General features: G+C 40.3%; 1 protein-coding gene across 5 annotated transcripts in view; it reads right to left on the bottom strand.

The window, feature by feature from the left end:
• The window catches only part of Scaf8 (SR-related CTD associated factor 8), a 200,585-nt gene extending 187,081 nt beyond the window's left edge, over positions 1-13,504 (bottom strand). For 4 of the 5 annotated variants that reach the window (XR_003378364.1, XM_026787344.1, XM_026787346.1 and 1 more), the window contains exons 1-2: positions 13,400-13,504; positions 7,698-7,760 (exon numbers count right to left, since the gene is read on the bottom strand). Coding sequence is in view for 4 of the 5 variants with exons in the window: in XM_026787344.1 (XP_026643145.1) it covers positions 7,698-7,760; positions 13,400-13,429 (93 nt within the window). In the remaining variant the exon portion in view is untranslated. The remainder of the gene's footprint in view (positions 1-7,697; positions 7,761-13,399) is intronic. The other variant, XM_026787345.1, reaches the window with a different exon arrangement.
• Positions 13,505-13,528: the final 24 nt, after the last annotated feature.

A 13,528-nucleotide genomic window follows, 5' to 3' on the forward strand; every position in this document is an offset into this window, starting at 1 on the left:
CGCCTTTAATCCCAGCACTCGGGAGGCAGAGGCAGGCGGATCTCTGTGAGTTCGAGACCAGCCTGGTCTACAGAGCTAGTTCCAGGGACAGGCTCAAAAAAAACCACAGAGAAAAAAAAAACCACAGAGACACCCTGTCTCGAAAAAACCAAAAAAAAAAATAAAAAAATAAAAAAAAAATAAAAAAGAATACCTGTAGAGGTAACAGAAGGCAGATAAAGAAATAATAATTAGTACATTGGTTTGAAAAAAAAGAAATAGATGCTGAGATCTAGGAGAAAAGTAAAATATGTGCCTGTTAACAGGTCTTCAGATCAAGCTTTCAGAAGTGTAAAGAACCAAGACAGAGCTAAGGGAAAGGAGCTGCACGCAAAGAGAAAAGAACACTTCAGATCTGAGGCACTCTGCCAATGCTCAGTTCTGTCAGGACCGCTCAAGCACTTTCTCCTTCAGAATGGCCTGCCAAGATTGATATAGTATTTGCATTTTCTTGATTTGTAACGAGTGATAACTAAATTAAAATTGTCATAGTACCACCTCAAATACATTACAGACTCGTGTCTCAAACAGTACTTTTGGCTCACAGAAGGGATGGAGTTTCCAAGAACAAAACTACCCATGCCTATATGGAATGTCCATACTGTATGGTGGCCCATGCCTGTAATCCCGGTATGGGGAGTTGAAGTAGAGAGAGTTCGAGGTAGCAGGGATACATAGCAAGCCCTTGTCCAAAATAAATAAATAAAAATTTTAAAAAAAAGAAAAGAAAAAGAAAAAAGAGCCAATGGGCCTGGCAAAAGCACTAGCAGTTCTTCCAAAGGACCCAGGTTTAATTCCCTGGACTCAAATGGCAGCTCACAATTCTAACATTGCAGGTCCCCTACACACAAATGATACACAGACATCTATGCAGGCAAAGCACCATACACCTAAAATTCAAAAAATAACTAAGTAAATGCCACCAAAAAACAAACAAACAAACAAAAAAGACAGAAAGACAGAAAACAAATCTATCAGCTAGGAGCCATGTAAATCTACACAACCGAGTCCTCAGTGAAGATGGAAGACTATGGAAACAATGACTCCCTAGTGAAGATAATGGATTTAGGGAACATACTATACCATGGTGTCAACCTAATAACCAAGCAGATTTTTCATAAACTTAAAGTGTTTGTTAATCTACTTATCAAATGACTTGACAAAATTCACCTAAACATGAATTTTACACAATCATTAATAAGGCTTTAGGGCTCAAAATCCGTAACAATGATAGTCCCTGTAGTGTTATCTTGTTTGTAATCTAACAAATAAAGCTTGCCTGAAGATCAGAGTGCAGAGCTAAGCGACTATTTAGCCACAGAGGCCAGGCAGTGGTGGCACACACCTTTAATCCAAGGAGGCAGAGGTAGGTGGATCTCTGTGAGTTCAAGGTCACCCTGGGCTATACAAGTCTGACCCATGTGAGTTCAAGGCCACCCTGGGCTATACAAGTCTGACCCATGTGAGTTCAAGGCCACCCTGGGCTATACAAGTCTGACCCAATCTAAGAGAGAAACAAAGTCAGGTTGTGGTGATGGCACACCTTTAATCCCAGTACTTGGGAGCTATACACCTTTAATCCTACAGGAATGAGATGACTGAGCACAGAGAAGACTATAAGATAGGAGGAGACAGGAGCTCAGATGCAGTCTGAAGTTTCATGAAGGCAGCAATCAGTCTGACAATTCAAAGAGACAGGATCACCCCCTCAGTATGAGCATTGGTAGAGGTAAGTACTCTCTAGTGGCTGGCCGCTCTGCTTCTCTGATCTTAACCCCCATATCTGACTCCGGTTTTTCTTTTTTCTTTTTTTTTTTTTAAGATATATTTATTATATGTACAATGCTCCTCCTGCCTGTACACCTCCATGCCAGAAGAGGGCACCATATCTCATTACAGATGGTTATGAGCCACCACGTTGTTGCTGGGAATTGAACTCAGGACCTATGGAAGAGCAGCCACTGCTCTTAACCTCTGAGCCATCTCTCCAGCCCCACCAGGTTTTATAAAAACTATTTAGAATCCGTGCTACAAGTCCCTTTCTCTAAAAACCCCTCTAGGGCTCTTCTCTAATCCCACCATGGGAATGATGGACTACCACACGTCTCCTTGCACAATGGATACTGTCCCATATTCCCTTGACAGCAACCATATTAAAAAATAAAAAATTTAAAAAGTCATCCTGGCCAGGTGTGCTAGCACACACTCTTAATCCCAGCACTCAGGAAGCAGAGACAAGTGGATCTCTGAGTTTGAAGCCAATCTGGTCTACATATCAAGTTCAAGGCCACCCAAGAACACCATCTTAAAAAAAAAATCCCCAAAACCCTAGAACATTGAATTATATAAATATATAAATGTAGTTGGGCATGGTAGCTTACAAATCTGTAATTCCAGCTAGGGAGGCTGAGGCAGAAGGATAGCTATGAGTTCCAGTCTGAGCTACAGAGACAGATAAGCGTGACTTAAAAAAAATTATTAATTTACTCTAATTTGACTGCTCATAGGTATGTATCCTAAATAATATATAAAGTACGAGTGCTCATCCTCAAGTCTACCAAACGACATCTTTCAAAAGTCAAGTTTATGCCAAGAACTGAACAAGGGAGTCAAAAACAAAACCAGACTTCAGTTCTGCTTACAGCTCCTGATGCACAACACAACTACAATGGTATTCAGTTACCATGTCAGAAAACCAAGGGCAGAAATCTTGAGATGAAACAAAATACATAAGTACACAGGTAGATACATGAAAACCTTCAGTTAAATTTCCCCATGATTTAAACAGCCCACATTTGTCTGAGGCCATCACAGTGGAACAGTAAGACCAAGACGTCCTCTTAGTTTGAGAAGTGGTAATAACAGCAAAGTGACCATAGGAGACGGGAAGTCATCAGGATATTAAAAAGCTTCTTGGCAGCAAGTTCCCATAGCTGTATTAACTACAATTTCTCAAACAAACGAGCTATTTCTAATATTAGAGTAGTTTAATTTAGTTTCATGATTATAATAAAGAACTGTGTAACAAATGTTACATAAAATGCTAAAGGATTCAAGCAGGCTTAATACCAATGTCCTAATAAATTGTCACTACCACAATTTAAATCTTTAATTTTTTTCATAGACCTTTCAATATACAACTAAATGGTTTCTTTTGGGGGACAGGGTTTGTCTGTATAGCCCTGACTGTCGTACAACTCTCTATGTAGACCAAGCTGGCCTTCAACTCAGAGACTCACCTGCCTCTACTCCCATGTGCTGAGATTAAGGATGTGCACCACCATGCCCAGCTACTACCTAAGTTTTAATCATACCATGAGCCTGACACCAAATGAAGCCTGAAATTTTTGAAGAAATGGCTAATCAAGGTTTGGGCAGGAATAACTTATTGTTTCACAAAATAAGGGGCTATTCCAAAAACTCATTAGCATATGTCAAAGTGCCCAAGAGTTGGCTTGAATAATCTCTGATTAGTCAAAACTGACCATGCAGGATCTTTCGAGACAGGGTTTTTCTGTAGCTTTGGAGCCTGTCCTGGAACTAGCTCTTATAACCAGGCTGACTTTTGAACTCACAGAGATCCGCCTGTCTCTGCCTCCTGAGTGTTGGGATCAAAGGCGTGCACCACCACCGCCCAACAACCATAGAAGATCTTTAAAAGCCAATGAATAAAAAAAGAATCCATGAGTTTACAACAAAATACAAAATTATATTTACATAGAAATTAAGAGAAGGGAAAGCTGTCACAGATACAAAGAAATACAGACACAAAGAACTTAGAAAATAACATTTGGTGACTGTATCAAGCAAGAGATGAATTTATGCTAAAAACCAGTGGGCAAATTTGGGTGATGTTTTTTTATATTTGCATCAAAATATCTCACCTACGAGAGACATGGTACAAACGTAGAGAAAGCAAAGAAAGCTGTAGCCAAGAGCTACCACTCCTGCTAATGACACAAATTAGAAGTCTCAGAAGTCAGGATGCCCACAATGTTATTTCTGAAGGACTCCTACCTAAAACACATAAAGTTACACAGCGGATGAGTCAATATGAAGAGAATTCTAAATTGTCCTGCTGTCATCAATACCAGCACCTCAAGCTCTAAAAAAAAATAGAGTAACTTCCAAATTAAAAGAGATAAAACATTAAAGTGTGGTATAGAAATTATTCTCTAAGGAAAACCATGGGTACAATATATAGTGAAATTAGGCAAAGATCTTCAACAGTAATTATAATCACTGTTAACCTCCCAATGGATAACACTGTATTTCGACTAAACAAGTACCTTTTTAAAAGAAAAGAGACAGCTATTCAGAGGGAGCTGGCACTCTGAATTGGTATTTACTTCAAAATATTCAAGAAAAAGAGCTTGTGTTCATGTGTCATAAAAAGAAAGAAAGCTAAAGTATCTAACACAAAGAATCTGGGGCTAGAGAGATGGCTCAGTTCTCTTGCAGAGGACTCAGGTTCAATCTTCAGCACCCACACAATGTCTCACAGCCAGCTCTAACTCCAGTCCCTGGGGATTCGACACTCTTCAGACTTCTGTCAGGCACCCACTCGATGCACATATATACATACAAGCACATACATACATACACTCTGTCATATAAAATAAATCCTTTCTTTAAAAGAATCCAAAGTATGCACCTAAAAGTTTCTTGCAACTTTTCTACAAGTATGTTTCAAGTAAATTTTTAAAAATGAAAGTTATATTTGAACATGATGTCTATTAAGTTACTAAAACATTAACTAATGGGCCTCCTTTACAAAAAGCAAGGAAGAGGACTGGTGGGGTCTTGCATTTCCCCCACAATAGCATCTCCAGGTCGGGTGACTGGATACCTCCTGTTCAAGCAGAACCCATAGGCGATGTGGCCTTATTGGCAGCTAGGGCCTATGACCCGGGTTCCTTGTATTATTAGCCACTCCTAGGCTTTCGGTTTACAAATTTCTGAGTCACTCCTTGCTTTTATTTTCTGCAGAAATGGGCAAGTTCATGAAACCTGGGAGAGCAGTGTTGGTCCTGACTGGACACTACTCTGGACAAAAAGCCATCATCATGAAGAACACCGGTGACAGCACTTCAGACCACCCTTATATCCATGCCCTGGTGGCTGCAATTGACCATTATCCTCAAAAAGTGACAGCCAATAGATCAAAGATTTACAATCACCTCAAGTCTACAAGATCCTCTATGTGAATCCCCTTGGACAAAACTGTTGTCAACAAAGACCTTTAGAGACCCAGTTCTGAAACAGAAGACTAGGCAGGAAACAGCTTTGCATTTGTGTATTTCTGTTTCCATCATTACAAATTAAAAAAAAAAGCAACCCCCAAAGGGTAAGAAAATCAGAGGAGTGCTAACTCACACGTTTCTTTCCTGTCTAACAGCTACAAAGTGCATTTCTTTGGTAAAATCACAATGGCCAACCTTAGTTCCCCATCTGCAAAGGGAAGAGCACCCACCAAGCTTTTACATAGCTCTCCCAAACAATGGCTGAAGCACCGCATTGTGTAACGGGAAGAAGAGTGCTTCTGCATCAGTGTGTTCAAGCAACCACAAATCAGAAATATTCAGGAAAGGCTGGGCAGTGGTGACACACACCTTTAATCCCAGTACTCTGGGAGCAAAAGGCAGGTGGTTCTGAGTTTGAGGCCAGGACAGTCAAGGCTACACAGAGAAACTCTAGTTTCAAAAAATTAAAAAGAATCAGGAAAAAAAACTGTCCTGAACTCATGACTCATGCTTTTTCTCGTTATTCCCTAGAAAATTTGGTGTACCGTATTTGGTGCAACAAATGCTAGGTTTAGTCTGCAGAACCAAATAACAACTCATGGAAGAGGATTTTTACCTGAATATTTGAACTGCTTTGATTAATTCAAATACCGTATCAACTTTATGCATCAAAAAATTTACTGAATTAAAGAAAGCCATTGAACCTGTTTGTGGCAGTCTTTATGGTACCACTATGTAGGAATCTCTGCATTACTGCCCAGGTTGTATAACCTCAACTGTTTTTACTTTAGCTGGAAGGGAGGTCTGAGGAACACACCAAATTCAGAAAGTGTTAAAACAAAGGTACCAATTTCTTCTATACTTAGATCAAGCAAAAGATTTTAAATAAAAATCTATTACTTTTCCAAAACTTAAGCTTTTGTCACCGCTCAACGGAAGTTACACACAGAGTAACTATCTCAATGACAGAAGAAAGGACTCTTAAAGATGAGTCTTACAAGAAGTAGTTCTGATTCTAAAAGAACAAATAAAGGGTGTTTTTTAATGTCAGAAATTTTCAAATACAATTCAACAGCACTGTCTTATTTCTGACTGTTGGGAAAACAGGCTGGGTCTACTGTGAGCACGACACACGCAGGGTCATCTGGCTCTGTGAGGCAAACACTTGGACTATTCGGCAAAACTGGGCCTGGACAGCAGGATCCCAGCAGCTCCAACAGGGCAGGAAGGAATGCAGACACTTAGAGGGCCTAGCCAGGCGTAAGGTAGATGTTCTTTCCTTGCCTCATTTATCGCTGTATCTAAGGAAATCTCCTGGCATACAGTAAGCATCCACTAAGAATTAAATTAACAACAGGGTCAAAGAATGAAATCCTAAGCCTTTCCTATCAACCTAGAGAAGTGACAAACTAGCCAGGAAGTTCTGGTGCAGGCCTTTAATCCCAGTACCCAGGAGACGGGACAGGTGGAGGCCAACCTGATCTACAGGGTGAGTTCAAGAACAGCCATGGCTGCACAGAGAAACCCTGTCTCGAAAAACAAAGTGACGAATAACTAAGTTGCAGATTTTAAAAACGTGTTTGATACACATTTGCTTAACAGCCATAAATGTCTGCAGGGAAAATAGCGATCTATTCTTCCCTCTTAATAAATAAGGTAATAATGTCAAAGTCTGAGGTATTTCTTGACCCACAGTGGGAAGTTACAAACTCATTCCTATGTGATCTATTCTTCCCTCTTAATAAATAAGGTAATAATGTCAAAGTCTGAGGTATTTCTTGACCCACAGTGGGAAGTTACAAACTCATTCCTATGTCTTAATTTGGCTTTATCAGCTCTTATAAAAATGAAATAGGTACATACAATCTGAATCACAAAGAACAAACACCATGTTCACAACCAAGTTTGAGACAGACCGTGGGAGCACTCACAAGCTACAGAACACTGTTCACCAGCCCTGACTTTCGAGACATCTGTACCATAACTAACCCCTCTAGTAAAAAATCTAAAATCTGATTTAGTTTTTGTTTCTCCACTCCTATATCATAAGTCGTTAATTTATTTCCAAACCGTAAATTATGAGGTCTGTAAGTAACTCATATTAAAATGTTATCAAAAATGTAGTGAAATTATGTAATATAAAATGCAAATAAATGTAATGCAAATTTATGATATATGCTCACTATTAAGCCCAGTAACTTTTCCTTCCCCATTTTTAAAGAAATTCCAACATTTCTTATAAAGCAATTAAGTTTTATTCCCTATATGATCTTTTTAAGATTACTAATATATTTTAAGCAGCAAACTCCACCTTCTTCCCAAGTACTACCCATACAAGCAATACAGAATTTCACTACCAAATTAAACCTAACATTTCCCAGAGAGCCTGCCTTATGTGGGTTAGAATCATCTTACTATGCTTCTTGTGTCCATGCTGCTGGAAAAGCAGTCTGTACAAGCAGGAGTAGAGGCACAACCCTGAGAGAAAGGAGTAGAGAAAGATGTTGAGAAAACAAAAACAGACAAAACGAGCTCACTCAAGAGTTTGAGCTCAGCCAGTGTTCACGGTCATGGTTGATCACATTTTTGTAATACCACTGAGTCAGAAACTGTCCATTAACAGCAAATCTGGCCCTAGAAAGAGACATCTGAAATCGTATGTGGAAGCAATAAAAATCACTACTAATTCTAAACTACCTACTGCAAATGATGATTAAAATACAACTGTTCAGAAGAGTGGAGATACATGAGTCCCTTAAATATCAACAAATTACTCTTACTAACTTAATACTAATCTAGAATACCTCGGTTTAGTACTATATGAAATTGATTTCTACAGTGACAATTTCTTTTGTAATCTTGAATAGTTGAGATTATATACAATCAAAATGCAATATCAAAATCTATTCAATCTGAATTATTATTATAGTATAAATTTTTATTATTATGGATAAGAAAAAACTATTACTGTATAACCATTTAAAAGAGTAAATCCAAACAGGCTTGAACACAATTACTATCCAACATAAAATTCTGGTATGTCCTAACTGGAGACCTCATTGGAGAAGTCCTCCTCCCTCCTCCCACTCTCCACACTTGAGTGAAAATTAAAAATAGATTACAAGTTCTGACTTAAAATTTTTCACCTAATCTATATTTCTTTTTTTTCTTTTTTTTTGGTTTTTCAAGACAGGGTTTCTCTGTAGCTTTGGAGCCTGTCCTGAAACTAGCTCTTGTAGACCAGGCTGGCCTCGAACTCACAGAGATCCACCTGCCTCTGCCTCCCGAGTGCTGTGATTAAAGGCGTGCGCCACCACCACCCAGCCCCTAATCTTTATTTCTACAATGTCCTAAAATTTACCTTTAAAGAAATGCTTAAGAGGTATACTGGGTCCTCAAAAAACATAACTATAAGCTGGGCGATGGTGGTGCACGCCTTTAATCCCAGCACTCGGGAGGCAGAGGCAGGCGGATCTCTGTGAGTTTGAGACCAGCCTGGTCTACAGAGCTAGTTCCAGGACAGGCTCCAAAGCCACAGAGAAACCCTGTCTCGAAAAAAAACAAAATTAAAAAAAAAAACTGTATTCAATTAGTCAAAGACTCTTCCTACTAAGAGTCTTTTAAAATCCAAGTTAAAAAATAAAATTACTTAAGCATTTTAAAACCACATGTCCAGAATATCAGTTGCCTACTAAGTCATCATTCCCTCATTTACTTGAGACGTGCTCAAGTGGGTTCTACACTGTATCTAAAGGTCATGCTGTATGCCGAGGACCTGAAGCAACACCATCACTGTTCTCACTGAGCTTGTAATCTGGGTAAAGACTAAGTATTTAACAGTAGAGTCATCCTTAGGAGGCAAAGTACAAACTGCTTTAAGACAATTTAATGAAACCTAAATCCATGATTCTCAGCCAAGATTATGTTACTCCTCCCTTAAGGGATAATTGATAATGCCTAAAGATAGAGTTGGATGCCACCAACTGAGAAGGTGCTACACAGCATCCAGCCTGTAAAAGTTGGGGAAGCTGCTAAATGACCTACACTTCACTTATTTGCTGTGTTCCTCACAGCAAATACAAACGCAGCCCCAAAACCCCAGAGTGCAAAGTTGAGAAGCAACTGATCTGAAACACTGGGGTGGGAAGAGGGTTGTGTTAGTGAGGTTGTCCTTAGTTTAAAACACTAAGTACTCATCTTTAAATAATTTTCAACAAGGTAGAAAGAAAAATTACAGGTTGATAAAATTAACCAAACTTCCCCTACAAAACATGTCTTAAATCCATAGGCCCCATCCTACCTTCTCCTCAGCCTACTCAGAGCGAGAAAAATGAAACATATCATGGGGCATCATCAACATAACCAGCTAGAAAAGCAACCTACACAAATGCATCACTGAAGCAGATTCTATTATGCTAAAGACTTAATGTTAATTTTTTTTGATGTTTAAAAATATGGCTCAATCCAGCCTAGAACAAAGTATGCAGCCCAGACCAGTCTCAAATTCAGAGTAAACCTCCTGACTCAACCTCCTAGGTATTGAAATTACTAGTGTGTGTCAGGATACCCAACTTTCGTTATTTTAAACATTTGAAGGTTTAAAACTGTCTCGGTAACAGTCATGACAATTCTTTAAGCTAGCCAAGAGTGTGGTGCCACACACCTGTAATAGTGTAAACACTAAGTTCTTAAAAGACTCCAATACCAAAGTAAAAATGCACCTCCTCTGGTTTTGTCCAGGCTGATCCACTCTTACACTTTTCCATGGATTACCTTATGAGTATGTTTTAAAATTTCTTCTCCAATTGCTCTGAAATTTTCTAAAGAAGAAATCATGTAAAGCCATTCTGTTTCCTTATGCTTTTCAAATACAAGACGAGAGAGAGAGAGAGAGAGAGAGAGAGAGAGAGAGAGAGAAATATGAATGAGAGGAAGAGGCCTCTATGCACTCAAGGCAGCCCCAATTCGGTCCACAATTAAGCTGTCCTTCTCACTAGGTGACTCCAGTGACTCCAGGTCACGGTAAGAAGTGAACACCTGGAATGGCATCAAGTCCAGTACCTGGTGAAGACGAATCCATGCTCGTTTAGCTGCTCTACTCAAGCTTGGATTCTCGGGGAGTCTTCCAAAATAAGGAAGACTCTCTTTCACTGTATCAGAATTGACAATAATGGCCATAGGATTAGCTCTCATTCAACTCATGATAATGAAGAGGAACAGTATCTTTAATATAGTGGTGAAGGACTGAGAAATTATGAGAGGAGGAAGTTAATAGGGGATGATGACTCAGACTAAAATTTTTTCACATTTTGCAGATTAATTTTAAAAAAGGCTGTATTCTTAGCTTCAAATCTCTAGCATTTTATTTCCAAGATAATGTTCTCTGCTAAACAGGAAATAAGACGGGGGTAGTTCAGTCTTATAAAGCCTAAGAATCAGCAAGCCTTTCATATTTTAAGCATGTTTGTTTTGTTTTTATTTCAGACAGGGCTGTATAATATGGCTCAGTCTGGCCTAGAACAAAGTATGTAGCCCAGACCAGTCTCAAATTCAGAGTAATCCTCCTGACTCAACCTCCTAGGTGCTGAAATTACTAGTGTGTGACAGGAGACCCAACTTACATATTTTAAGTATTTGAAGGTTTAAAAATGCCTCGGTAACAGTCATGATAATTCTTTAAACTAGCCTAGAGTGTGGTGCCACGCACCTGTAATCCCAGCACTCAGGAAACCGAATCAACAGACAGACCCTGTCTCAACAATACTAATGATAGCTATTATTACCATGAGCTGAATTTTTGATGCCTTAAAAGCCAAATTCACTGTGAGCACTTGAAAACATGATTTCCTCCCAAGCCTGTAATTCAAACTTCTTTTCATCTCTGTACTTTACAAAACAGGACTTAACAGAACAGAAATGAATGAACTGCTCCAGGGCTCTCCTGCAATAACAGACCACACAGGAGCCACATACGCACAACATTATAATCAATTTCTTCTTTTCTAAATTAACAAGCCTATGCATCCTGCGCTTAAACAAAAGTATACAAAGCCAAGTCTAGTGCAAGCCGAGAATCCTGCTACTAGAGAAGCTGAGGCAGGAGGATCACATAATAAATACAAGTCTTATCTGAACTTGAGTGAGTTCAAATGCTACCAGCCTAGGCGATCTAAGAAAGGACTTCTCTCATGGCAAAAAACAGGACTGGGATATTCTAACTCATGGATGGAGCCCTAACCTAAGCATGGAAAGCATTCAATTCCCAGTCTGAGTCCAGCCTAACTCCACTCTAGATCATTCTAATAATAAAAGTTTCCATCATAGTGAGACAGAAAGGTAAAGGTTTAAGTTGCCTGAAATCCTTAGGGAAAAGATGGGAATTGAGGAGGCTACACACTAGAACTGGACCTCACTCTGCTGCAGCAGACACGGGAAAGCCTGTTCCTCCTCCACACTGCGCTACTCTGGCCGGAGCACTGTCTTGTTTACACCTACCAGGGTCCAGAGACGTGGAAATAGAGAAAGGAGGGATTTTGTTTTGTTTTGAGAAAGGGTCTCTGTATAACAGCTCTGGCTGTCCTGGAACTTACTCTGTAGACCAGGCTGGCCTTGAACTCAGAGATCCACCTCTTGGCCTCAGTACTAAAGAATTTAAATATTAGTGCTGTATGTAGCAAATTTAAAAAGTCACATGACTTTTTCTATAGCCACAAAATATTAAAAGTAGTTATTACAGTTATCACTAAATTCCCTTTATTCCATATTCTAAATATAGATCATTGAGTGGGAGAATAAATTTTATATAAGGGACTATCTGACCCGACTACCAGCCATAATTCAGAAGCTTCCCGAATGCATCGCTCTAATGGTCAGGAAGTTTACTACTACCTAAAGTAACATGCATAACTAAAGAGCCATGAATTTATCTAACTTTTAACCCCTTTGCAGCATTTCCCAAATGCTGCCTTAAACAGGAAAAAAATTAAGATAAAATTGCATAAAGGCATTTAAAAACACATGTGGACATCCACAAATTCTCTTTTAATAGATCATGTACTTAAAACATTAATAGTCATATTAGTGAGTAAAGCATTAGTACTTCCAAATCAAAAGTTCTGAAAACTATGGTAATTAGTTTGCATTCATTTAAATATTTTTCTAAGGGGTACAAGACTACAATGATGCTGACTGAGCTGGTATTTGCTACATTTAATATTCAAATTAGGTCCTAGTGATATTATTCCTTAAAAAGAAATTGATTTTTTCGAAGCCTGACTTCCAATCAGATCAGTAAATTCAGAAGTGAAAATCGGACACCTGCCTTAAAATATGTGTGTCTACATATATAATATATAACATATATTATATTATATATGTGTGCATATATAATTATATTATATGTGTGTATAATATATAATATATAAAATATATTATATATGCTTAACCAGACACATGAACGAGCCTGTGGCAAATGATTCTTTCAGCTTCTTCCCTTCTGGGTGCACAATGTCTCCCTAATATTTGTGTCTTTCTCCCTAACTCATGATCAGAAAAGCAAGAAGAAATAGGAAAAAAATGAGCGGAGAGGAGTGGGGGAAGAGAGAAATCACAGAATAATGTTGCCTCCCTACCAACCATCCAATTAGCTAAGTCCCTGGCTGGCAAGTTACCTAGTCAACAGAACCTCAATAATAAACACTACGTGTAACGTGACTTCGGATCACCACCCCGTGGGTCCTCTCCAAGGCCTCGCATCCGTGTGTCAGCTTCCTCAATCACCCGGGAGGACCTGCAGAGTGATGTCCCGCAACAGTTCAGACCCTGCAGGGCCACGGGCTGCGGGTGGGCGGACCAGGCTTCGGGCGAACGCACCCGGGAGCGTGGCGCGGCGGCCTCGGGAACCGGCCCGGCCTCCGGCCCTCCCCCTGCCCTTCCCCCTGCCCTCCCCCGGCCCTGCCTGGCCCGGGGAGGGGCGCGGGCCGTTCCCCTCCCCCCCGCCTCACGGCCGCCCGGCCGTCGTCGCCCTACCCGGGGGGAAACTGCGGCCCTCGCCCTTGCTCGGCAAGCGAGCCCCAGGCCGGCTGAGGCCTGACGGGAGGCCGGGCTGCGGTACGAACCTCGCTGTTGAAGGTCTTCACGGCCTCCATGTTGTCTGCGCAGAGGCCCGGGGCCCGGCGAAGGAAGAGGCGGCGGCCGGCGCGGCGCGAGCGGAAGGGCGGGCGGACGACGGGCCCAGGAGGCCGCGG

This window comes from Microtus ochrogaster, linkage group LG9, assembly GCF_000317375.1.
Source record: "Microtus ochrogaster isolate Prairie Vole_2 linkage group LG9, MicOch1.0, whole genome shotgun sequence".
Classification (NCBI taxonomy): domain Eukaryota; kingdom Metazoa; phylum Chordata; class Mammalia; order Rodentia; family Cricetidae; genus Microtus; species Microtus ochrogaster.